General features: G+C 48.2%; 1 protein-coding gene and 1 long non-coding RNA gene across 16 annotated transcripts; both read left to right on the top strand.

The window, feature by feature from the left end:
• The first annotated feature begins 1,291 nt into the window (after positions 1-1,291).
• Positions 1,292-18,512, top strand: PTPN18 (protein tyrosine phosphatase non-receptor type 18). 15 transcript variants are annotated; one of them, XM_033191960.1, is made up of 16 exons: positions 1,352-2,038; positions 3,375-3,487; positions 3,774-3,882; positions 4,141-4,217; positions 4,305-4,400; positions 4,515-4,553; positions 13,538-13,606; positions 14,477-14,539; positions 14,758-14,900; positions 15,266-15,332; positions 15,414-15,491; positions 15,581-15,670; positions 15,905-15,993; positions 16,947-17,161; positions 17,551-17,625; positions 17,819-18,512. In XM_033191960.1, exons 3-16 carry the CDS (start codon positions 3,813-3,815, stop codon positions 17,884-17,886), a joined length of 1,239 nt encoding a protein of 412 aa, XP_033047851.1. In that variant the 5' UTR covers positions 1,352-2,038; positions 3,375-3,487; positions 3,774-3,812; the 3' UTR covers positions 17,887-18,512. The 15 variants fall into 15 exon arrangements, with proteins under 15 accessions (XP_033047840.1, XP_033047842.1, XP_033047845.1 ...); XM_033191959.1 differs by having other exon boundaries at positions 3,362-3,487; XM_033191961.1 differs by having other exon boundaries at positions 1,355-1,514; positions 3,362-3,487.
• Positions 18,513-20,161: 1,649 nt separating this feature from the next.
• On the top strand, positions 20,162-21,622 carry LOC117072069. The gene is made up of 2 exons (XR_004432701.1): positions 20,162-20,856; positions 21,137-21,622. It is a non-coding gene; the product is annotated as an uncharacterized LOC117072069 (long non-coding RNA).
• Positions 21,623-26,677: the final 5,055 nt, after the last annotated feature.

The following is a 26,677-nucleotide window of genomic DNA, read 5'->3' as shown; positions in this document are numbered from 1 at the left end:
AACACACCACCCACCTAGTCAACCAGACCTTCTGCTGGACAACATGCCCTCCACCAGTCAGACAGACCTCAGCCTGTGAGGACAGACCCTCAACAGGATCCCTGCTGCTGGACAGAGATCCTCTAGCCCATAATGACTGCCCTTAATAACCATGTGTGCTCAGGGGCTTAGCCTCCATAACTTTCCCAGCAAATGAACTTATTTTCTGAAAGCTCACTGATGCGTCTGTATTCTACCTCCCTGGCTCTCCATGGCCATCCACAAACCCTCAGTGATTACACTGAGAGTCACTGTCGTGCACTGAGCAGAGCTCTCAATGACTTTCCAGACTCTTCTGACCCTTCAGTTACTAACACTTTAAATCCCAATGGTCCCACGATTACTTTCACTTCTTGTCCCAAGTAGCCACTGGCCTCCCAATGACTGTCATTAATATCCACTGACACCCCCCCATGAACATCCAAGGGACCCCAACTGACTTCCAGTGAATTCCCTATCACCACCATCCTAAATGATTACTATTGACCTCCGACCTCCCTCAGAATGCTCCAAGACCAAACTGATAAATGATGACCATGGATTTCACAGCGACCCCTGCAGACCTCACAATAAATCAAACAGCCCTAGCTGCTGATCCCACAGAGGCACTTTGATCCCTCCATCACTTAAGCCAAGGTCAGCAAACCACAGCTTGTAGGCCACACACACACACTAGAATAATTCATGACACATGAAAATTACACGAAATTCTAATTTCTTTGTTCATAAATAGTTTCACTGGGACACAGCCACACTGTAGATTGTCTGCTTTCACGCTGCCACAGCTGAGTTAAGCAGCTGGGGCAGAGATAGCAAAGCCAAAACCACTTCCTACCGGGGCCTTTAGGAAAGTGTGCCTTCAATACTCGGATGGCGCCTAGTGAATTCAATTCACCACCTGACATCCTGCCCCTGTTGACCCTTCAAAGACTCAGACACACATCCAGGCCCCAATGCTACCTTTCAACTCCTCAACGACCTCCAGCCAGTGTCTACTGACGCCCCTTCCACTGACACCCCCTCTTAATTCTTCACACTGGGCGAGAAGGGGGCTAACCTAGGCCTGTCCTTGAAGAGACCCAGGTGCCAGTCCCTTCTCTCCAGCCTCCCCTCGGTGATCCCGGAAGCTGGCCGGGCGGCTCCCCTCCAACTCCGCACACTTTCTGCGGATGGGCGTGAAGGCCGAGCGCCCGGGGTGGGGCTCTGAACACCGTGGCTGGGGCGCCCTGCCCGCCGCTACGCACTTCCATTGGCTGCCCAGGCCCGGGCGGGGGCTCCGTCTCCCGCCTCCGCCTCCCGCGGGGTCCACACTCGCAGCGCGGAGCGCGGCGGCCGGGCTGGACCTCGCTGGACCTCGCTGGACCTCGCTGGCCCGCGGCGCCATGAGCCGCAGTCTGGACGCCGCGCGGAGCTTCCTGGAGCGGCTGGAAGCGCGGGGCGGCCGGGAGGGGCCCGTCCTCGCCGGCGAGTTCAGCGTGAGTGGCGCGCCCCGGCCCTGGCCCCGCGGACTTCGGTCCTTCGCCCCCGGCGGGCGGGCTCTGCCTTTCTATCTCGGTGTCCCGGGTGTCTCCCCGCCTCGGGGCATCTCTCCGTGTGCCTCTCCCCGGCACTTCTCTTCGCTCTTGCTGCCTCCGTCTTCACCCTCTGCCCACCGGCCCCGGAGCGCGGCCAGGCCTGGACGGACCGTGCACACCGGGGTCCGCGTCGCGCTCCCGGAACAACCTGGCTGCGGGCGGGGCGGGCGGGGCGGGCGCCGCAGGGGAGGGGGGTCCTGCTACGCTGGACAGCCCCGGCCCCGCCGCTCCTGGCGACCTGACTGTCCCCTGTGACCACAGCAAGGAAGGGGCTGCAGCAGGGCGAAGAGGAACGCGGAGGCCGTGGCGTGGTGAGGGTGTGAGGGGGCCCGAATCCGCGTGTGGTCCCGGCGGTCTACCTGGCCCCTCTGACCTCGGCTTCTCCCTTGGTGAAATGGGGACATGAATGACCAAAGGATTAAATGGTGCAGGTGAAAAGCGCTTAGCACATAGTGGGCGCGCACTTCGCAGGGGCATTCGTCACTGCCTGTAAAGATTCTAAACGTGGGCCAGGTGCAGTGGCTCACGCCTGTAATCCCAGCACTTTGGGAGGCCGAGGCGGGAGGATCGCTTGAGCTCAGGAGTTCAAGACCAGCCTGGGCAACACAGCGAAACTCCTTCTCTACTAAAAATACAAAAATCAACTTTGCGTGGGCACGCGCCTGTAATCCCAGCTACTAGGGAGCAGACAGGGGACTCGCTTGAACCTGGGAGGCAGAGGTTGCAGTGAGCTGAGATGGTGCCCCCTGCACAGCTGAGATGGTGCCACGGCACTCCAGCCTGGGCGACAGAGGGAGACCCCATCTCAAACCAAACCAAACCAAACAAAAAATCTAAACGTTACAATACGGGTAGTGCAAGCCCAGCGTTAGGAAGGCTCACGCAGCATGCTAGGCACTGCACACTACAGTCAATGACCTGTTTAAAGTGTAATAGCTTACATACCAGACATAGAAACATACCTTACAAATGTGTAAACTGATATATGGTGATGCATATCAAGTTTAGCAATAAATGACAAATACATAAAAATAGTATAAATGACCGTTTATACAATAAACATTGTATAACTGCATAAAACAATACAACCAATGAATATAACAAAGATTATAATTTATAAAATGACCAAAGTTACTTGATAACTTCGTAAGTAAATATACAATATGTAACAGATAATTATCAATCTAAGTAATTTACACACATGTAGAAACATTGTATATAAGAAACTAAGAAATGCATAATAAATGTAAAATACATAATTACACAATATAAGAATGTGTGTAACAAACGTGAACATAATACCCATGTGATATATGACATCAGGCGACTGGGTGGGTTCTGAACCGTGCACAGCGCCCAGGGCCTCACATGCCGAAGGCTGGGTGGTGAGGGCACCCCTGCTCCCCAAGCCTGCCTCCCGCATGTGCAGGAATCACTGGGCTCTTCTAGGTGCTCCCACTACACAAGGGCATCATGAGGGCTTCAATGACCCAATGGACCAAGTAAAGCACTTAGAATAGTGGCTGGCACACAGCCACTATTCTAAGTGGCATGGGTGTTACTTATTATCATTGAGATTATGAATACCTGACGATGATGGTAATACACGATTCACTAATTATTATTATAATCTCCCGGTAACACAGTGCCTATGGTATCTTGTACATAATATGTTATCCATTATAATGCCTATGCATTGTACGTTCTCTTATGTTTAGTTATATAACCCTTAATATATTTCATCGCAGTTATTGCTTACAGGACAGTGTTACAGATTGAGTATGCGGGGGTGGGGGGGGTGCCGAGAGGTCTGAGTTCAACCCTCACCATGTGACTTCCTGGTTGGGAACTTCCACAAGTCGCTGAACCACGTGGTGCATAAACTTCCCGGCCTGCACAATGGGGGCCTCAATAATAGTACCCACGTGGTAGGAACCTGTGATTATTACATGCCCTTAGCACAGAGACTGGCACAGAGAAGGTGCTCTGGTCGCTATTTCTGTATCATTATTATTAGGTAGGCCCGGTGCCATCGGGGTCTGCACTCACCTCCCCAGGCCACTGGCTTTGTATGCTGAGCGTGCCTAGGTGGCCGGGGACTCTGACCTGGCTCCTCTCCTGTCTCCTCCCCTCCCCGGCCCACTCATGATGCTCTACCAGGACATCCAGGCCCGCTCGGCCGCCTGGAAGGCTGATGGCATGTGCTCCACCAAGGCCGGCAGTCGGCCAGAGAACGTGAGGAAGAACCGCTACAAAGACGTGCTGCCATGTAAGTCGGGGCTTCGGTAGGGAGCCGGTGCAGCCGCGCACGCACCGTCACTGTCCAGGCATCAGTGTGCACTGGAGTCACCCACTGCGCTCTCCTCCCAGAGCCTCACCCTCTGCACTGCTCAGCAGCCCACCAGGGCACCTCGGTGGGATCTCTGCAGGTGTGTGGTCCCCTGCTGGCTTTCAGCCAGGGGGCTGTCAGACCCTCGGTCACCCTATCCTCCCCAAACTCCACGTTTCTCACCTTATCTGCTGACAGATGATCACACACGAGTAATCCTCTCCCTGCTCCAGGAAGAGGGACACAGCGACTACATTAATGGCAACTTCATCCGGGTGAGGGTTGGGGTCATGGAAGGAGGTGGACTGGGAGTGGCCGGGGGTGGGCAGCAGAATCTCAGTAGTGAATTCGGCCTTCACCAGGGCGTGGATGGAAGCCTGGCCTACATTGCCACTCAAGGACCCTTGCCTCACACCCTGCTAGACTTCTGGAGACTGGTCTGGGAGTTTGGGGTCAAGGTCAGCACTTGGGGGCAGGGCACAATGGTGGGGTCAACATCTAAGTACCCCCTCGGCATTTCCCTGGCCCTCTCACCCAAATCGCCTTCCTCTCCCCTGACCCACCTTGTCTAGGTGATCCTGATGGCCTGCCGAGAGATAGAGAACGGGCAGGTAGGTGTCCTCTGCCCCCAGGTTTCATGTCCTCATGCAAGGAGGAGGGAGGAGGGATCTTGCTGGCTCCTCCTTGACCCCAGGACGCGAGGGTCCAGCTCTTGGAGTGACCTTACTGTGGCTCTGTGGGAAGCCCCATTGTTCCTCTAAGTTTCTGTTCATCTGTTATTCATCCCCCAGTGTTGGCAACCCCTCTCCTGCTGGGCTTCCCAGCCATTTCACACCTTAGACCATAAGGCCCTATTCTGACTTCTTCCCCTGAAGGCTCTGATCTCTCTTTCCACCTCTCTCCCCCTTATTCACTCCACTCTAACAACTCTGGTCTCTGCTGTTCCCCACATGTTCCAGGGATGGCTGTGCCTCAGGGCCTGTGCCTTGGCTATTCCTTCAGCCTAGGACATCCTTCCCCATGGCTTGCTCTATCACCTCCTTCAGGTCTTTGCTCAAATGTTAACTCCTCAATGAGACCTTCCTGGGTGGCTCTTCACACCATTTTAAACTCTCAGAACTTCCACTCTCCCTCCTTTGTCCTACTTTTCCTTTTTTCTTCACAGCTCTTGCAAACTCCTAACACACTGGATAATCTACAAATGTATTATGAACATTGTTTATTCTTAATCTCCTTGATTTAGAAGGTAAGATCCTTAAGTCCAGGGATTTTTGTTTTGCCTGTTAACATAAATTAGTTACTAAATGAATAAATGCATGTCAACAATGAAGGCTGAAGGCACATAGCTTCATGTGGTTTCTACATTCTTGCCTGCTCCATGGATGGGGTGGTGGTTCCCTGGGGTGATGTCTCTTTCTCATTCCTGATTTTGGTAATTTGTGTTCTCTCTCTCTGTCTTTCTGTTTCATCTCTCTATCTTGCTATCTCTTTTTTCATGCTCCTACCTGTTTTTTGTAAACAATGTATTAGAACACAGCCACACTCATTTATTTACGTATTGTCTATGCCTGCTTTTATGCTACATTGGCAGAGTTGAGTAGTTGCAAGGTGAATAAATTATATGGCCTGTAAATTCTAAAGTATTTATCTGACCCTTTATAAAAGTGTCAGCCAATCTTTGGACTAGAGATTTTTTCAAAGAAAATGCTTTGATTTGTATTCATTTTCTCTATTGATTTTTTTTTTTTTTTTTTGAGACAGAGTCTTGCTCTGTTGCCCAGACTGGAGTGCAGTGGTGCAGTCTTAGCTCACTGCAACCTCTGCCTGCCACGTTCAAGCAGTTCTCCTGCCCCAGACTCCTGAGTAGCTAGGAATACAGGCACATGCTACCACGCCCAACAATTTCAAGTGTACTTGAAAACAACATGTATTCTGCTGTGGTTGGCTGGAGTGTCCCGTAAATACCAATTAGGTCAATTGACAGACTTTTTTGAAAGACACTTTTATATCTTTACTGTGTATTTTATATCTTTACTGATTTATTTTCTCTAAATGTATCGATTGCTTAGAGAAGAGTGTTGAAATTACCAACTGTTCAATAAATATCAATTAGGTCAAGTTTGTCAACAGCACTATTCAAGTCTTATTTCTGACAATTTTTTTTGTCTGCTTGTCCTATTATTTGCTGAAAGAGGAATGTTGAAATCTACTGTAATATTCTTTCAGTTTTACTTTTCATGTTTTGAAACTTTATGATTGAGTACATATACATTTAGGATTATGTCTTCCTAATGATTGGATCCCTTTTCTAATATGTAATGACTCTCTTTATTTCTGTTAATATTTTTTTCTGAAGTGTACTTTGATATTAATGTAGCCATTTAAATTCTTTCTTTTCTTTTCTTTTTTTTTTTTTTTGAGATGTAGTTTCCCACTTGGTGCCCAGGCTAGAGTGCAATGGCATGATCTTGGCTCACTGCAACCTCTGCCTCCCAGGTTCAAGCGATTCTTCTGCCTCACCCTCCCAAGTAGCTGGGATTGCAGGTGCCTGCCACCACGCCCAGCTAATTTTTGTATTTTTAGTAGAGATGGGGTTTCACCATGTTGGCCAGGCTCGTCTCAAACACCTGACCTCAGGTGATCCACCCGCCTCAGCCTCCCAAAGTCCTGAGATTACAGGGCATGAGCCACCGCCCCCTACCTTAAATTTCTTTAGAGTTTGCATATGTCTTTTCCCATTCTTTTACTTTATATCTATGTTCATCTTTAATTTTTAGTGTGTTTCTTGTAGGTGGTGTATTGTAGGGACTTTTTTTTTTAAGAGGTGAATGGAGTGTTGCAATCACAGTTCACTGTAACCTCAATCTCCTGGGCTCAAGTGATCTTCCTAGCTCAGCCTCCCTAAGGAGTTGGGACTACAGGCATATACCACCATGCCTGATTAATTGTTTTTTATTTCTTGTAGAGATTAAGTCTCACTGTATAATCCAGGCTGGTCTCGAACTCCTGGCCTCAAGCTGTCCTTCCACCTCAGCTTCCCAAAGTGCTAAGATTACAGGCATGAGCCACTGCATCTAGCCAAGACTTACTTTTAAATCTAATCTGACAGTCTCTGCCTTTAATTGGAATATTTAGCCTTTAATGTAATTATCAATAATGTTGGGTTTAGACCTACCTTTCTGGCTATTTGTTTTCTATTTGCTCTGTTTGTTCTTTTATTCTGTCTTTCAGAGTGAGAATTTTTAATTAATCTATTGCATAGTAATTATTCCCTTATTAGCTATACATCTTTATTTTAAATATTTAGTGGTGGCTTTAGGGTTTACAATATGTATCTTTAACTTATAGTCTATAGTCAAATAATATTATACATTTCATGTAAAATGTCAGAACTTTACTGTAGTATATTTCAATTACCCCTTTCCATACTTTGTGCTATTGTTACTATATATTTTAGTTCTATATATAAAATATACTCCAAAGTACACTGCTATTATATTTGCTTTAGAATATCCTTTTTAAACATCTTTATTGATTGATATACAATTCAGTCATTTAAAGTGTACAATTCCATCATTTTTCTATATTCCTGAGTTATGCAACTATTACCACAGTAAGTTTTTGAACATTTTCATCATTCCATAAAAAAATCCAGTCCAGGCATGGTGGTTCACGCCTGTAATCCCAGCACTTTGGGAGGCTGAGGCCGGTGGACCACAAGGTCAGGAGATCAAGACCATCCTGGCCAACAGAGTGAAACCCTGTCTCTACTAAAAATGCAAAGATTAGCTGGGTGTGGTGGCATGTGCCTGTAATCCCAGCGACTCAGGAGGCTGAGGCAGGAGAATAGCTTGAACCAGGGAGTTGGAGGTCACAGTGAGCCAAGATCCCCCTACTGCACTGCAGCCTGGCGACAGAGCAAGACTCTTGTTTCTAAAAAAAATAATAATAATAGATAAATAAATAAGAAAAAAGAAAAATCCTATATCTATTAGCAGTCACTCCCCATTTCCCACCAACCATTACAGCCCTAGACAATCCCTAATCTATTTTTGTCTTTATAGATTGGCTTACTTTGGATATTTCATATAAAAGCAATCATATAATATGTAGCCTTTTTTTGCCTAGCATGTTTTTTTTCGTTGTTTTTGTTTTGTTTTGCTGAAGACTATTCCACTGAATGGCTCTATCACATTTTACTTACCAGTTGATAGAATTTGGGTTCTTTCTATTTTTTGGCTATTATGAACAGTGCTGCTATCAACACTGATATACAAGTCTCTGTGTAGATGTGTGTTTTCATGTCTCTTGGGTATTGCTGGAATTGCTGGGCCAGATGGAAACTCTATTTTTAACATGTTGAGGAACTGCCAAACTGTTTTCCACAGTGGCAGCATCATTTGACATTTCCACGGCAATGTTTGAGGGCCCCCATTTCTTCTCCCCGATGCTTGTTACTGTCTTTCTGTTTTTACAGCCATCCTAGGGGATGTGAAGCGGTATGCCGTTGTGTCTTTCTTTAAATGACGTGGTAGAATATACATAACATAAAATTTGACATTTTATAGGTGCTCAGTGAGCAATGTTAAAAATAATTTTGCCATTTAAACAATTTCAAGTGTACAATTCCATTGAATTAGGTACATTCACAATGGATGTAACCATTCCTACTGTCTATTTTCAGAACATGTTCATCATCCCAAACAGAAATTCTGTACTCATTAAACAATAACTCCCCATTCCCCCATTTCCAGGTAGCCTCTATTCTCCTTTCTGTCCCTATCAATTTGCCCATTCTGGGTACCTTGTGCAAGTGGAATCAGGAATACACTAATATACAATACTTGTCCCTTTTTCAAGGTTCATCCATGTTGCAGTGTGTATCAGAATTTCACAATTTTCAAGGCCAAATAATATTTCATTGTATGTATATATCACATTTTGTTTATCCATTCACCTGTTGGACATCTGGGTTGTTTGTACCTTTTGGCTATTGTAAATAATGCTGCTACAAACATTGGTATACAGGCCAGGCACGGTGGCTCATGCCTGTAATCCCAGCACTTTGGGAGGCGGAGGCGAGTGGATAACAAGATCAGGAGGTGGAGACCAGCCTGGCTAACATGGTGAAACCCCATCTCTACTAAAAATACAAAAACTTAGCCGGGTGTGGTGGCAGGCACCTGTAGTTCCAGCTACTCGGGAGGCTGAGGCAGGAGAATGGCATGAACCCATGAGATGGAGCTTGCAGTGAGCCGAGATTGCACCACTGCACTCCAGCCTGGGAGACAGAGCGAGACTCCATCTCAAAAAAAAAAAAAAAAAAATTGATATACAAGTATCTGTTTGAATCCCTGTTTTCAGTTCCTTGGGTATACACCAAGAGTGGAATTGCTGGATCATGTGATAACTCTATGTTTAACATTTTGTTTTCCACAGTGGCTGTACCATTTCACGTTCCCATCAACGGAGAGAGAGAGAGGGAGGGACATGTGTAGTTTAATGACAGGGATATGGTCTGCATTGTTAGACTATCTTCTCTTTGGGAACATCATAGAGTATACTTACACAAACATAGATGGTATATACATTTTTATTTGTATGTATTTTTTCATATGGAAAACCAAATGTCCCAGCACCATTACTGAGTATCAGTCATTTCCCCAACTTAATATGCAATGTCAAAATCAAGTCCCATGTGTCAGGTTTCTACATATGCTCTATTATAATCTATGGCACCACCATCGTATAAGTGATCTGTTGTTAACCACAACATCGTGTGGCATATGACAATGACATGCATGTCACCCTAATGAGTGGGAAGTGGTACCTCATGGTGGTTTTGGTCTTCATGTGCTTATCCATCCATCTGTATATCTTCTCTGGACAGATGTCTATTCAGGTCATTTATTCACTTTAGAATTGGGTTATTTGAGGTTGTCTTTTATTATTGAGTTGTAAGAGTTATTCTGGGTATAAGCCCCTTATCAGTACATGATTTAAAATGTCTTTCCCATTCTGTGGGTTGTCATTTCACTTTCTTGATGATGTGTTTTGAAGCACAAACATTTTGTGAAATTTTAATTCCAATCTATTGTGTTGCTGTGCTTTTGGTGTATCTAAGAAGCCATCGCCTAATCAGAGGTTATAAAGACTTACTCCTGTTTTTCCTTCTAAGTGTGTTGCAGTTTTCTTGCTTACATTTAGGTCTCAGATTTACTTTGGGTGAACTTTTCTATGTGATGTGAGATAGGGGTCCACATTCACTCTTTTGCATGTGACTATCCAGTTGTTCCAGAACCATTTGTTGAAAAGACTATATGCTTTGCCCATTGAATGGTCTTGGCCCCTGTGTTGAAAATTAATTGGCCATAAATATAAGGGTTTATTTCTAAACTCTCAATTTTATTAAGTTGATTGATGTGTTTATCTTTGTGCCAGTATAACATGGTTTTGATTATTATACCTTTGTAGAAATTCTGAAATCAGGAAGAATGAGTCTTCCAAATTTGTTCTTTTTTCAAGATTGTTTTGGCTATTTTGGGTAGGTCCCTTGCCATGCAGAAGAGTTAAACATAGCAAGCATAACTGTTTATGCTTTGAAAGGCCTTCCTGTAGACTCTTGGGTGGCCTCTAGAAACCTAGCTTTCTGATAACTGTGCTCACTATGCCTAAACTGTTAATACAAACAATATGCTTTATGCAGAACACCTGTTCTCCTGCTGATAGTCTGACATTTTGGTACAGCCTAGGCAGAGTGTGCCTACATGCTGTGCAGAAGGTGCCCCAATAAAAATCCTGAGCACTGAATTTCTAATGAACTTCATTATAAAAGACCGTTGGGTTTTGTCAAATTTTGTTCTTCACATCCATTCAGATGATCATTTGCTTTGTATTCTACTAATATGGTGTATGACATTGACTTTCATACGTTGAACCAATCTTACATTCCTGGGATTAACCCCACTTAGTCATGGTGTTTAACACTTTGCTAGTATTTCATTGAGAATTTTTGTTTCTGTGTTTGTGAGATATTGGTTAGTAGTTTTCTTGTGATGTCTTTGGTTTTGGTGGCAGGGTAATACTTGCCTCACACAATATGTTGGGAAATGGTTCCTCTCAGTTTTTTGCAAGAGTTTGTGAAGGGCTGGTATTAATTCCTCTTTGATAAAATTCACTAGGTTATTTTTTCAAAGATGTTTAAAATGAGAGAAATGTCTTTTACATTTAGTCACTTACTTTTCTCCCTACTCTGCTACTTTGTGTGGATCTGTATTTCCATTTGTATCATGTTCCTTTTGTATGCAGAGCTTACTTATCCTATTTATTTAAGAGTTAGGGTCTCACTCTGTCACACAGGCTGGAATGCAGTGTGCAGTCACTACTCACTGCAGCCTCAAACTCCTGGGCTTAAGCCATCTTCCCACCTCAGCCTGCCAAGTAGTTGAGAGTACAGGTGTGCCACCATACTCAGCTAATTAAAAAAAAAATTTTTTTTTTTTTAGATACAGGCTAGTTATGTTGCCAACACACCTAGCTAATTTAATTTAATTTATTTTTTTTTTAAGATACAGGCTGTGTTGCTCAGGCTGGTGTTGAAGTGGCCGTAAGCAATCCTCCTGCCTTAGCCTCTCAAATAGCTGGGATTACAGGCAGCAGCCACTGTCTATAAGCATCTGAAGAGCGTACGCTAATATTTCTCAGAGTGCAAATTTGTGATGAATTCCCTCAGCTTTTGTCTGAAAAGGTTTTTAGCATTTTTAGGATATTATACCATTGACTTGCAGTTTCTGACAAAATGTTGCTATAATTCTTAACTTTGTTCCTCAGTATGTGATGTGCCTTTTTGTGCATAATGCTTTTATGATTTTCTCTTCTGGGGCTGGGTGCAGTGGCTCATGCCTGTAATCCCAGCACTTTAGGAGGCCAAGGCGGGTGGATCACTTGACATCAGGAGCTGAGACCAGCCTAGTCAACCTGATGAAATCCTGTCTCTACTAAAAATATTTTTAAAAAGTTGGGTGTGGTGGTGTGTGTCTGTAATCCCAGCAACTCAGGAGCCTGAGGCAGGAGAATCCCTTGAACCCAGGAGATGGAGGTTGCAGTGAGCCAAGATTGCACCACTGCACTCCAAGCCTGGGTGACAGAGTAAGTGTCTAAAAAAAAAAAAAATCTTTTTCAGTAATTTGATCATGATCTGCCTTGGTGTGACTTTCTTTAGGTTTATTCTCCCTCTGATTCATTGACTTTCTTGAATTTGTGGATTCATAGTTTCATCGAATTTGGGAAAATTTTCACCTATTATTTCTTCACATAAATTTCTGTTATCCCCCCTTTCTCCTTTCCTTCTGGACTCCATGTGCACATACACTAGACTGTCTGGTATATTTCTACAGAGAACTGATTCTCTTCATTTTTTTCATTTCATTTTGAATTATTTATATGGCTATGTTTTTATGTCTATTGATCTTTTCTTCTAGTGTCTACTCTGCTATTGGTGGATTTTTCATTTCATACATCTTATTCTTCTTCTTTATAAATTCCATTCAGGTATTTTTTCTATCTTTCATTCCACTCTGCAGCATGTTCATGTTTTCCTTTTCATCTTTGAGTATATTTGTACTAGCTCTTTTAAGAGTTTTCGCTTCTTTCCTGAACTGTCATTTCTGGGCCCTTTCCTACTGACTGATTTTTCTCCTGGTTATGGGTCACAATTTCCTGCTTCTTTGTATATCCAGTACAATTTTATTGGATGCTTGATATTTTGAATTTTGCACAGGTAAGTGTTGGATTGTTTTCTTTAGAGTGTTTTGCCTTTTCAGGAACTTTTGGATGGCTGATCAAGTAGCCTCTGTTCTAGAATTAATTTAGCCATACTTCTAATGTGTGGTCATTCTAGGTTCCCCACTAAATGCCCCTTATAGTTGATAATGCCTCTACACTCTAGCTAGAGGGAATGTGAATTCTTTCTCATAGTGAGCTCAAGGAAATGTTCATCGTACAGATCCCCGCTATTCTTTCATGGGAAGTTATTCTTGCCTGGCCTAATAGGGTTTCATGCTGTATATATTCAGATTATTCAACCAAACAATCAAGGAGGGGACTTCCATGCAAGTTTTTCTTTTATTTGCGTAGCTCTGTTCCTTGCAGGACTCAGCCCTGCAAATTCTAGCTGCCTTGGCCTCCTTGAGCCATGGTCTCTGGCTCAGCTCTGTGGGATCATTAGACGCATGTCTTACAGCCTGGTGACACTTCCATGCAATAAGCCAGGGTGGTCTGTTCAGTGACCACAGTACTGCAACGCCTGCCAACCAGTGTCTGAAAATAGCGGCTCATGTATTTTGTCCAGTTTCTAGTTACTAACAGTGGGAGGGTATCCTAGACTGTATTTCCCCTGCATGGTCAGCAGCACACCTCCATTGAGTCTGCATGTGTTTAATCTGATGGCTCTGTTGGCTGGCCTCTGTTATAGGTTGTAAGTATAGCTGCCTGTGCTTACACCACGAGCACTTGGGGTGTCTTGCGGCAGGATTGAGCTAGTTCTAAAGCTGACTCCCTCTTCTCACTCCCTGCCTTTTGTCCCTTACCTTTGCAGAAAAGGTGTGAGCGGTACTGGGCCCAGGAGCAGGAGCCAGTGCAGACTGGGCTTTTCTGCATCACTCTGGTGAGCTGTGGGAGGTTTCAAGGAAGATTCCCAGGGTGGAAAGGCTTTGGGTTGGGCCTAAAAGGATGAATGACTTAACCCACAGTCCACTCACACTGCAGGAAACCCTCTGGTGTTAGCCTGCAAATAGTTAGAACTTAATATAGGGATAGCCTTTGCTTTTTTATTTTGGCTACAATCACAGTTATCTCTGTCATGTAAATGTGCCTGCTTAAGTTCTTGAAAGTCTTACTTCTCTTACCATTTCAAAAGAGCCTGGGGGAACTCTCAAGTCATACATACCGTTAGTACTTAATAAATACAATAAAAGTTTCAGTTTAGAACAAAATAATCTCTTTTCACTGCAAAAGGGCTTGTGTTTTTATAATAGTTCCTCTTTTTCTCCTGTGTCAAATGTTTCCTTAATGAAAGCTTTGGTGAAGTTTGGGCTATATGTTTTTTTTTTTTTTGAAACGGAGTCTTGCTCTGTCACCCAGGCTGGATTGCAGTGGCGCAATCTCCACTCACTGCAAGCTCCGCCGCCTCCCGGGTTCACACCATTCTCCTGCCTCAGCCTCCTGAGAAGCTGGGACTACAGGCGCCTGCCACTACACCTGGCTCATTTTTTTGTATTTTTAGTAGAGACGGGGTTTCACTGTGTTAGCCAGGATGGTCTCGATCTCCTGACCTCGTGATCCGCCCGCCTGGGCCTCCCAAAGTGCTGGGATTACAGGCGTGAGCCACCGCCCCCGGCCGGCCTATGTGAATGTTTAAAATGTTTTCTGTATTTGATTTTTTAATCAGGAATGCTTTGCTTTCTATAAATGTCTTTTGGTACCTGTGATCTTTCTTCTCCTCCCTCTTCTTACTTGCCCCAACCCCCTTACTCAGATAAAGAAGAAGTGGCTGAATGAGGACATCATGCTGAGGACCCTCAAGGTCACATTCCAGAAGGTACTGTGACAAGGAAGGAGGAGGCAAAGGGGCTCCTGAAAGGGAAGAGATTTCCTCCCCTGTAAAAATGGGCATCATACTAGTACCCACCTCCTCAGTTATTCTCTGGTAGATATAAATGGAAGATGCCTAGAATTGGGCCTGGTGTATAGTAAGTACCCAATTAATGCTTTTTTTTTTTTTTTTTAGTCTTTTGCTCATCTTTTTCTGTGTTTCAGGAGTCCCGTTCTGTGTCCCAGCTACAGTATATGTCCTGGCCAGACCGTGGGGTCCCCAGCAGTCCTGACCACATGCTTGCCATGGTGGAGGAAGCCCGTCGCCTCCAGGGATCTGGCCCTGAACCCCTCTGTGTCCACTGCAGGTTCTGGAAATGGGCTTCAGGAGGGTCTGGTGAGGCAGAGGGGACAGGGCAGGGAGGGGAGTGCAGGGCATGGGGCTAGTCTTGTCGTCTGAGTGCCTATTTTGAGAAACCTTGCTCACCTCCATGGACTGTCATTGTGAGCACTTATTCAGCATAGACTCAGCTGGGGAATAAGCACACAGCTGCTGCTCAACAAAATGTAAGTGATTAAAAAGGTTTTCCTTGCTCAGATATAATCTGGAGATTCTGGGAATCAAGAGGCTCCGCAAGGGATCCATTAGGACCCTCACCCCCATCCCCAAATGCCCTGTCTAAAAGGGGTTGTGGTCAGGACCTGACCAGGCATGCTCTGATTCTCTTGTCAGTGCGGGCTGTGGGCGAACAGGTGTCCTGTGCACTGTGGATTACGTGAGGCAGCTGCTCCTGACCCAGGTACGATGCAGGCATCCTGTGTGTGCAGTGTGCTGCCCATGACCTCGTGTCCTGCTCAAGTGCCTTGTCCGTCTGCCCCAGATGATCCCACCTGACTTCAGCCTCTTTGATGTGGTCCTTGAGATGAGGAAGCAGCGGCCTGCGGCCGTGCAGACAGAGGTGAACGCTGGGTCTCCTCATCTTCAGGGACAGTGGCCCGCTACTGTCATTCCCTGCCTTCCCTTCCTGATGGTCCCTCACCCCAACAGGAGCAGTACAGGTTCCTGTACCACACGGTGGCCCAGATGTTCTGCTCCATGATCCAGAATGCCAGCCTCCACTACCAGAACATCAAAGAGGTACAGAGGCACTTTTCCCACTCTCCTGTCCACCATCAGCACCCTCAGAGACCAGGACCCCAAGCAGGGTCCAGCCCCCGGGACTCCTGGGAGCAGGCACTGCCTATGACATCCACCTGTGCCCTCCTCCGGGCATCCTTATCAGGCTCTCCCGTCTTAAGCTTTCTCCCAGAGCCCCGTGAGAGGCCTGGCCAGCTTCCTCCCACAGGAGCCTCCCCTCCTGTTTTTCCTCAGAATTGTGCCCCACTCTACGATGATGCCCTCTTCCTCCGGACTCCCCAGGCACTTCTCGCCATACCCCGCCCACCAGGAGGAGTCCTCAGGTACCCAGCTCTATTCCCACATTCTTCCCTACCCAATTTCTCAGGCTAACCCCTTCCTCATCCTTGGAACACCAGTCCGTTCCTTGTTCACTTCGCCAAGTGCTCTCTGGCCCTTTCTTTAAATTGAGCCCTGGGAACCCACTCCAAGATGATTCATTCATCACAGTGGTCCCCTTGCCTCTGCCTCTAAGGCTTGCCCTGCCTTCTGAGTTAGGCCTTTCCTGGATCCTCCAATCAAACCTTAATTCAGGTAGCTCACGCCTGTAATCCCAGCACTCAGGGAGGCCAAGGAGGATGGATCACTTGAGGCCAGTTAGAGACCAGCCTGGTTAACATGGTGAAACCCTGTCTCTACTAAAAACACAAAAATTAGCCAGGCATGCTGGCGGGAGGGAGCCTATAGTCCCAGCTACTTCGGAGGCTGAGGCAGGAGAGTCCCAAAAGGTGGAGGTTGCAGTAAACGGAGATTGCACCACCGCAGTCCAGCCTGGGCGACGGAGCTAGATCCTGTCTCAAAAAGCAACAAAAAACAATTCAGCAAATAATTCTAGATGCCGCCCTCTTGTCAGGCTGCACGTTGAGTGCTGCGGGCATGGGATTGAGCCGCCTTGGCAGCGGAGACTTAAGGCTCTTGTCCTCGCGGCCATCCTTGCCTGTCCTCTGTGCTACTTCCGCATTCTTGTATTCAATAGACATTGACACAGAAATGCCACCCCTCAAACCAACAGTCTGCTCCAATTACCTTTCAGGCCGACCCCGTTCCTCCTTCATCCACCTAAGGTGCAGGGCGCTAGGGACACAGAAGCGAGGCCCGCACCAAGGGAGCCCTCCCTCCCGTCTAGCGCACCGCCTCGACGGGAAGGAAGCCCGTGGTTTGCGCCCTGAGCAGCCTTCCCACTCCCGCCCTGCCCAGCACCGCCGTTTCACTTCCTCCTGGCCCTCCCTGCCTGCAGGAGCATCTCGGTGCACGGGTCCCCGGGCCACGCCATGGCTGACACCTACGCGGTGGTGCAGAAGCGCGGGGCTCCAGCGGGCGCCGGGCCGGGCACTGAGACCGGGACAGGGGCGTGCAGCGCGGAGGAGGTGCCGCTCTACAGCGAGGAGACGGGGCGCGCCCAGCGGCCCGGGGCGCACGCGGAAGACGTGCGGGGCACGGTGCCTGGCCACGGTGAGTCGAGGCTTGCTCCTTCTCAGGGAACCATCCTGCTGTGGTCCGCAGGGCCCCGGCGGCCGCGAACACCCCCAGCCCCCATGCTAACCTGGCCACGCCCCGACGCTGACGTCGCGGCGTCCCTGGCCACGCCCCGGAAGCGCCCCCTGGCGGTCGCGGTCCGGGTCCGGTCCGGGTCCGGGGCAGAGTTCCGGGCGACACTAGCTTGCTTGTCTCCGCCGCGCCCCAAGGCTCGAGGCCACGTTCGGGGTATGCGCCTTCTCCCGCCAGGCGCCCTCGGCCCTCCTCTTCGGGCCTCGGGGGAAGCATCCCCACCAGGGGTGGGGTCTTGGGACTCCCTGGGGCTTCCGGAGCTGACTCGTGGCGGGGGGGTCTCCTGCCCTCAGTTCCTGCTGACCAAAGTCCTGCCGCATCTGGCGCCTACGAGGACGTGGCGGGTGGAGCTCAGACCGGTGGGCTGTGTAAGTCAGGGAGAGCCTGGGCTGCTGGGACTTTGCGGCTTTGAGTGAACCCCAGGAGTCTGGGGTTGAGGGATGGGGCATGGAGCTCAGTCTTGTGGATGTCCTGGAGGCAGGGGGATGGCCTTCTTCGTGTTTGCCAGCCTCCGCACACCGAAGCTTCTTCCTGAGACCCACGGCACCCTTCCTCTCCCAGGTTTCAACCTGCGCATTGGGAGGCCCAAGGGGCCCCGGGACCCCCCTGCTGAGTGGACCCGGGTGTGAGTCTGCCCCAGCTCCTGCCTGTTGCCTCCTGTGAGCTCGGACTGCTGATGTCCCGGCGCTGCTGAGCTCAGTGTGCAGAATGGAAACAGTGCGCCTGAATCAAAATAAAAGTTTCTCAGGGTGGGAAATGCAGGGGCTTTGCCCCAGTGACTGTAGAATTCAAGGCTTGAGGCTGCAGGAGGTAGGTTTGGTATAATGGCTGGTGAGGCTACACGGAGCAGATTCAAGAAAGAAGATCGGGAAGGGGCCTGGCCCCTGAGTTACGAAGGAGAGAATGGACAGATGAGCTTCCAGAGACTGCTGTCCTCACCACATAACGCACTGGTCCATCCTCAGCACCTGAGCCTGCCTCACTTGAACACTCAGGGGACCACACAGAGAAATGGGTGGACCCCTCGCCATCCCGGCAGACCGATAAAAAGACCTCCAGATAGGCAGACAGACGGATGGATCACCAACCTGGACAGACAGCCAAACCTTCAGAGATACAGTCCACAGGTGGACAAAGGGACCCCCAGCCGGAGAGACCACCAGAGCCCCCAAAAGATAGACATCTCTGCCAGCTGGACAGCCAGGTGGACCCCTAAGTTAGACAGATGTAAACAGATCCTCAGCTGAACAGACACACAGGAGAACTGTAAACAGATCCTCAGGAGAACAGACTTCTCAGACCCTACCCCCATCCCCCAGGTGGGCTGGCTGGCTGAAAAGGCCTTCTGGCCAGACAGACTCCTAACCAACCAGATGGACTGCCAGACAGACATCAGCCACATGGAATCCTGACATCCCAGCCAGCCGGCCAGACTCTCATCTTGATGGGTGAACCCCAGTTGGTTGGTCAGATGTGATCCTCCAGATTGACAGAGAAGTCCCCCAAATGAGTACATATCTCCAGCTATTCAGACAGATGGACCCCCAGCAATTCAGGCCCTATCTAGACCCCAGCCAAACAGACCCCCAACCAGACTGACCCCTTGCTGTTCACACAGCCTCCCGAGCAGCTGGGACTACAGGTCTAATTTTTTTTTTTTTTTTTTTTTAGAGATGAGTTTGCCATGTTGCCCAGGCTAGTCTCGAACTCCTGAGCTAAAGCAATCCTCCTGCCTTAGCCTCCCAAAGTGCTGAGATTATAGGTGTGAGCCACCAGGCTCAGCCCTGTAAGATTTGAAACACTTTAAATGGCCCACAGTAGGGTTCCTGCTAGGATAAAACATTAAGCAGCTGTTAAAAAATAAATAAATAAATAAATAAACCGCCTCTGTGCACTGGTGTGGACAAATCTCCAAGTCACTGCAAAATGGAAAAATAAAAGATGCTCTTTCCTGGAACCTCAAGGGTCCCGCCCCTCTCACCTTCAGGTCTCTGGACCTCTGACTGACACTGTGCCTGCCCAGGTCCCTGTGTGTACCGCCACAGTGCCGTGGGTCCCACGTCCACCCCTGTCCTGCCTTTCTCTGGGTGAGGGCTGGCCTTCCCCTGCCTCTGCCTGGCTGTATCTTTGGTCGATCTCAAGTGCCTTGGCATGAATTCCACTCCTGCAGCCTTTAATCAGGGAATGATGGGGGATGTGTTCATACCCCCAGCCCACTCCTTGGCTGGGTGATGCTGAGATGTGGATTTTTAACAGTTCCTAGACTTTTCCAGGAGGCTTGGGTTTGGGTGCCCACAGTGGGAGCTGGTGTGATACCTTCGCTGGCCACCTTTCCTTCCTGTTCTCTGTGCCCCTACTTCCCACTCTAGAACTGCCCCGTTTCTCTGTTTTCCTGAAAGAGCTGGCCCTGTGCTGCCTCCCACTCTCCCAATGCCCCTGCCTCTCCTGTGAGCCTGCTGCTGGTGAGGTCGGTGCTGACCTGTGTGTTGCTGGATAATGAGTCATTTATCTCTGGAGGAGAGGAAAGGCAGGTCCTCCACAGCCCTGATAAAATCTTCAAGTCTTCCAGTTTCAGGTCCTTCTCCTGGGATGCAAACCTACTGCCTGCCCAGGTGGCACGGTCCACATCCCCTCTTCTTGGGAATAGGGGCATAGGAAAGTGACTGAAGATACTGTTCTGGCTGCTGTGTTCACTGTGAGTAATAAATTGTCCATTTCTCCGATTCAGAGGTCTGTTTTTTGTTTGTTTGTTTGTTTTTCCCCCAAGATGAAGTCTTGCTCTGTCGCCCAGGCTGGAGTGCAGTGGCGTAATCTTGGCTCACTGCAACCTGTCTCCGCCTCCCAGGTTCAAGCAATTCTCCTGCCTCAGCCTCTCGAGTAGCTGGGATTAAACGCATGCACCACTATGCCCAGCCAAGTTTTGTATTTTTAGTAGAGATGGGGTGTCACCATGTTGGCCAGGATGGTCTCGAACTCCTGACCTCATGATCTACCCGCCCCTGCCTCATGAAGTGCTGGAATTACTGGCGTGAGTCACTGCGGCCGGCCTTGGTCTGGTGTTTTGTACACATGTGCATGTGATGTGGAGCTGTGCAGGCCATCTTGTCAGCGTGCAAGGAGAGTTCAGTCTCTGAGCCTTCTTGGTTTCTGACTTCAGACCCAGTAGCCTCCCTCCTGGCCCAGCATGGCAAGCACAGTTTCCACTTAGACATTTGCCCTGGTTATTCTCTCTGCCTTAGATACATTTCTCCCAGATTCTGCCTCTAATATATTTGAACATTTACCTCTTAATATTGTTTCCTATTGTCTCTCCTGACAAGAATGTAAGCTGCATGAGGGCAGGAGTGTTTGTTTGCTTTACGGCTACTGTCCCAGCTCCTAGAACAGTGCTGACACATAGGAAGCATGCAGGCTGATTTATCTCACACCATTTACTCCAGGCTTCCTCACTTGTGGTAAAATATGATACCTTGTCTCAAACATTCTCTTCCCCTTTCCAGACCCATGTCTTTGCTCATGTAGATCACTGCTTCAGGCTGACATGAAAACCGTTCTCTTGTTAAGAAAGCTCAGCAAGCCGGGCGCGGTGGCTCAAGCCTGTAATCCCAGCACTTTGGGAGGCCGAGACGGGCAGATCACGAGATCAGGAGATCGAGACCATCCTGGCTAACACGGTGAAACCCCGTCTCTACTAAAAAAAAATACAAAAAACTAGCCAGGCGAAGTGGCGGATGCCTGTAGTCCCAGCTACTCCAGAGGCTGAGGCAGGAGAATGGCGGGAACCCGGGAGGCGGAGCTTGCAGTGAGCTGAGTTCCGGCCACTGCACTCCAGCCTGGGCGACAGAGCAAGACACTGCCTCAAAAAAAAAAAAAAGAAAGAAAGAAAGCTCAGCAATGGGAGTGGCAATCCTCCACCCGTCTCTTGTTCTCCTACAGTCTTTCCTGGAGGTAGTGGGTTGAATGGTGGCCCCCAAAAAGATAGGTCCAAGTTCTAACTTCTAGAACCTGTGAATGCAACCCTATTTGGAAAAAGGGTCTTCACAAATGTAATTAAAACACCTGGAGATGAGATCATCCTGGATTTAGGATGGGCCCTAAACCCAGTGACTGATATCTTTGTAAGAGAAAGGAGAGGGAGACGCAGAGACGGAGAGAAGAAGGTCATTGGAGATGGAGGCAGAGATGCGGGTGAAGTGTCTGCAAACCAAAGAATGCCAAAGATTGCCAGCAAACCGCTGGGGGCCAGGAGAGAGGCCTGGCCGATTCTCCCTCGCAGACAGTGGAGGGAACCACCCTGCTGACACCTCAGTTTCAGGCTTTGGGACCTCAGAATTGTAAGAGAATAAACATCTGCTGTTTTGAGCCACACGGTTTATAGTCATTTATTATGGTGGCCACGGGAAACTCACACACTGGGTATCCAAGCAAGGCCTGGCCGCTCCTGAACTGGGCATCTCAGAGCTGTGTTTGCAGTAGGACACTTCAGTAGGTGATGTTTCCCTCTGGATATGCCCTGAGCTCAGGGCTCCTTTTCCGCAGTGCAGCCCACTGGGTGCACCCATCTGTCTGGGCTCACAACCCCCCATGGGGTACCATATTCGTGTTGCTTGGTTTCTGACCCAGTAGGGGCAGTGAAGGCTCAGCTGTCAGTGTCCAAGTAGGATCGGATCTGATGATGCCTCCTTTTCACAGGAGTTAGTTACTCCTCCCTCCTTTCTGCTTTCAACATCCCCTGCCTTGACTTCTCTCCTTTGCATGGCATTCGTTTGTCTTAGACTATGACATCCTGAGAGAAAACTAGGCCCTGTTTGTGGCTAGGTTTGTTGTCAACCCCAGGGGCAGAGAGCTGCTTTACATAATTGATGAAAACTTTGTTTCTGTTTTCTAACTCTGGATTCAGTGCTCTTTTCACATACTCCCAAGCTTACATGTCCCTGCCACCTTCAGAAACAAAACATGATATTAAAAGTCGCTGCTGGATATTGGGCAGCTGATATCTGACCTCATGCAGCAGAAGGGGAGGGTGAGGAATTGCCACTTGACATAGGGATCCCCTGAGCTTCCCTGATATAACATGATGTGGGGGGCAGGGGCTTGATAAAAAACAAAGCGCAGTCTGGAGCTCAGGGCTGTTGCTGAGAGTCTAATGGCTTCTCAGCCCCTGGTAACCTTACCCTTCAGGCCCCACTCCCGCCTCCTCTCCTGCCTCCCACCCACAGCCAGCGCTCCACCAAACTTCACTGCTTTCCTGGAGTGCTCCTCCCTACTCTCTCCTTCAGCCCAGTCTCCTTCATCCCAGGAGACCCAGCTCACATCTCACCTGCCCTGGGGATGTGGGGCCTTCTCCCTCTGCAGAACTTCTCTTCCCCAACACTGCTCTGCAGAGCACCTGGTGTCCACCTCATCACACCCCTGCCCTGCGCCGGCAGGATCCAGGGCTACAGGCAGGTTCTGTGGGTCAGGGATGGGTCTTGCTCCTCTTCGTCACCTAGGTGTTTTGAGCTTCCTCTGCACAGAGCAGTGCTCCCCAAATGATTGTGGATTTTAACTCAGTCAGGGTGTTTGCTCAGTTGTGTACCAGAGAAATGGTCTTGTTGGAAAGAGCCTGCAGAATGCCAATTGCAGCCTCAGTGAAGATGATAGAAGACGTCACTAAGCAACGATGGCTTATAACTCTTTGTTCAGTAATAGCTAAGTTTGGCCCAAACAAGGTCAACGTCTGAAGAAACTATGCAGTAAGTGAAAATTGTTTTATTTATTTTATGGCATATTTATTTTAGAATATACAAGGTGGTCGAGGAGTCATGAATCCTTAAGAAAATATGAAAAAGACAAGTGTTTATAAAGCCATACCAGCATCCAATCAACGTCAGAAGCTTTAAGAGCTGAAAAGTGTCCAAACATCAAGTGTACTTGAGAAGCGATTTCCACTGATTTCCACTGGATTCCATTGCCCTCAAGTCGACCCTGGCCCTGCAGCCTTACTTTTGAGGATGACTTCTCCAAGAGGTCTGTCTGCCTGTCTGTCTGTTTGGGGACAGATGATTGATGAGGTCAGCAAACTGAACGTTGTGACCTCTCCAGCCCTAAATCTTTTTCAGGTACCAGAAATGGGAATTTTTATATTATCTCATTTAACATGTCTTGGAGAGCAGGACCCCAGGGTGGTTTTGTTTTATTTTTGTTTTTGTTTCTGTTTCTGTTTTGAGATGTAATCTCGCTCTGTTGCCCAGGCTGGAGTGCAGTGGCTCAGTCTCGGCTCACTGCAAGCTCCGCCTCCTGGGTTCATGCCATTCCCCCGCCTCAGCCTCCTGAGGACCCCAGGTTTTTAAGTCTTTGGGTTCTCTCATAGGTTTAGCACTGAGTTGTTAATCAATACACATTTTTTGAATTTAATAAGAAAAGAAAACTCTTGGTGGGAAAGAGCTCTAAAGTTGAACTTTCTGCACCCTGACCTTGAAACCAGTCAAAGAGCCCCACCAGAGTTTGGGATCAGTAGCTCTGCCGCTACCAGCCAGTGTTTCAAATTTGCATTGTCGTATGTACAGTGGATGCCTTTAAGTAAAGCAGTCAGCATCCAGAATATCAGCAATTATTTGGAATATTTTGGTGAGATAGCCGAGTTCCCCAGCAATGAGCCTGATGTATACACACCATCCCCAGTGTTGACACTGGGAAAATGGGAGAATCTCATGATCTCCCTGAACCTGGGGCAAATGTGTTTGGTCCCTTCTTCACTGAGGCTGAACAAAGCCCATTCCAACCCTGCAATACAGAAATGTGGCCCAAGGTGCTGAGTGAGTGGAAGGAAGTAGTCACTGCATAGGCCGCTGGCAACTGTTCGTTCAGAGTCTTTTGTTCATTTGTTTTTGCATAGACAAACCTGACCCCGTAGGCATACTCACTTCCTCAGCTCCTGTGTCCCACATACCAGCAACAGAATAATGTGCCCAAGAAGTGTTCTCTGAGTGACTGAACTTTCCTGCTGTTCAGGCAGTCTAATGATGAGTCAAGAGAGCCTAAGAGGTATTTGAATTGAGGAGGATTTTGATTTCACTAGAATAACCAGACTTCAAGACATTTACCATTAACACCAACTATGTGCAGCTCTCACCATTAGTGTCTCTCTTGCTACACAAGTTTGTTGTTAAATTATATTTGTCTTTTTATTTTTTCCTGGAAAGGCAAGCTAGATGTCTAGGGGATTTGATGTCTGATAAATGCTTCTAGTTGAAGATGTATTACCAAGAAATTTAGACTCCCCAGGACTGAGTGGGGTAATGAGTGTATTTCCAGAATGGCTTCACCATTTGCTGGAAGACAGAATATGCTTCATGGCCATCTCCTACCAATTTTTGGCTCCTTACTTCTCCCCAATGTCCCACCCCTACTCTTTCCAACATCAGCTATTTTTATGTTTTCCCTAAGTCTGAAGCTTCTCGATATATGCAGTTTTGCAGAGACCCACAATATTGTTTTCTTCTAGACAGCTGAGTTCTGTGGTTCTAAGAGGAATAGCTAGTTCTAGCTTTACTGTGGAATTGAGGACATGGTGTTTTGGGTAGGTGAGAGACAGAAAATCATGATATGTTGGAACTGGAAAGTACCGTGTTTCCTAAATGAGGGAAAGGGGAGAGGAGGCAGGTATTGGTGGTGAGGAAATCAGTCAGGAGACAGTTACCAGTGGATGCGAAGAAGGATAAGGGCAACAGAAATGGAGGTGCGACCACAAAGTGGTGAAAGAACGTTGGCCACCTGCTCAGGGCCAACGACCTGAAGGCAAGCAGGTCAAAGCAGGGAGTTCCTGGCAGGTGAAATTTATGACAAGATAGAGTGCTTGCTTGTTGCAGTGTCTATTCTTTTTTTTTTTTAGAGACAGGGTCTCATTCTGTCACTCCAGTCTGGAGTGCAGTGGCTGGATTATGGCTCACTGCAGCCTTGGCCACCTGGGCTCAAGCAGTCCTTGCACCTCCGCCTCCCCGGTTGATGGGACTGCAGGCACGTGCCACCATGCCCAGCCTAGTGTCTGTTCTTCAGGTTAGCAAGAGCAGAGTGGGTCTAGGGCTCTGAGCAGGACTGGCTGATTAAATGTCTTATTCACACTGCGGAAGCTCTTCTCCTGCATGAGTAAGGGATAAGCCCACATCCTGTGTGGCCTCCGGATTCCCTTTGAAGCTGTATCTGAGTTCCAGCTTAGGGAGCTAGAGCCACTGGGAGGGCAGAGCAGGCACGGGAGGGTCAGAGTTGCCAGCCTTGCTTTGGTTCCACAGGTTTAAGGGACAGAATTTGCTTCAGTGGCTTTGTCCCCACTGGGTCTCGTTCCCACATTCACACCCACGGGGTGACACTCGGAATGTGTGGAAGGAGGAGCCAGGGTGTTGGGACAGGGCAGGCTGGGGGCAAGGCCACTTTTCTACCCCGTGGACCTGCGAGGGGCTGGCATGCATTCAGCCCCTGCCTGTGTCTCTGGTCTGGAAGGAATTGTTGACATTAAAGGATGTGCCAAGGACTACACTCAGGGAGCAGGGTGCAAGTGGGAGGCATAGGAGAGGATGCTGCACAGGGTGCTGGGGGCATGTGCAGCCGCTCACCTGACCTGCTGGACAGGCCTTGTCTCAGGCACTGGCCTGCGACCAGCACAGGCAGACCAGAGTGGTCTCCTAGTCAGGAGTTAGGAAGTTGAGGACCAGGAGTTACTGGATTACCTAGAATACTTAGACTTAAAAAGCAAGCTGAGAAACTTGTTGTGTGTGCTTAGATGTGGACATGTAAAGGCCTTGATGGAAAAAAAAAAAAAGAGCAGAATGTAAAGTATATGTTGCAGGAGATGTGTAGACCCAGACCTGGGGTTGTGCTGTGCGTGAGGCGCCATGAGACACCCTGTTCTGGAGGAACCTGAATAGCCACACCCAGATTCCTGACTCCGGGAAGCTGTGAGATAAGAAGTATTGTTGTTCAAGCTTCTAAGTCTGGGGATAATTTGTTTTACACAGTAGATATGAAATGTAAAGCATGTTACCTGAAGGAACATGACCTATTTGGGGACTCCCCCAGAATCCATCCTTTAGATCAGGAGCCCACCCAGGGTTTGCTTTCACCCTCTGGGGTCTGGTGACTCTCGTCCAAGATGCTCCTTCTCACCTGGCTTTAATTCCAGGGCCAGCCCGACCCCTGCCGAGGCCAAATCAGGTCTTTCTGCTACCAGAAAGTTCCTGAGCACAACTGAGCTGTCCTCTCACTGGAGAAGTCGTCCCCAGCTGGCGATCAACAGAGTAGATTTACAACTGTGCCCACGCCCTCTTGTCAGTCACCAAAACATGAACTTGGTTGTCACTGTTTGGTCCTCAGAAGCGCCGCCAGTTTGGAGTACATGGGAAATGTCCAACTTCTGGAGCTCAGCAGCTGGTACTTACGCCTCAC

The sequence above is a fragment of the Trachypithecus francoisi genome, unplaced genomic scaffold, assembly GCF_009764315.1.
Source record: "Trachypithecus francoisi isolate TF-2019V2 unplaced genomic scaffold, Tfra_2.0 Lachesis_group4, whole genome shotgun sequence".
NCBI lineage: Eukaryota > Metazoa > Chordata > Mammalia > Primates > Cercopithecidae > Trachypithecus > Trachypithecus francoisi.
The sequence above is the reverse complement of the archived record's forward strand: the minus strand, read 5'-3'. Positions and strand labels throughout refer to the sequence as shown.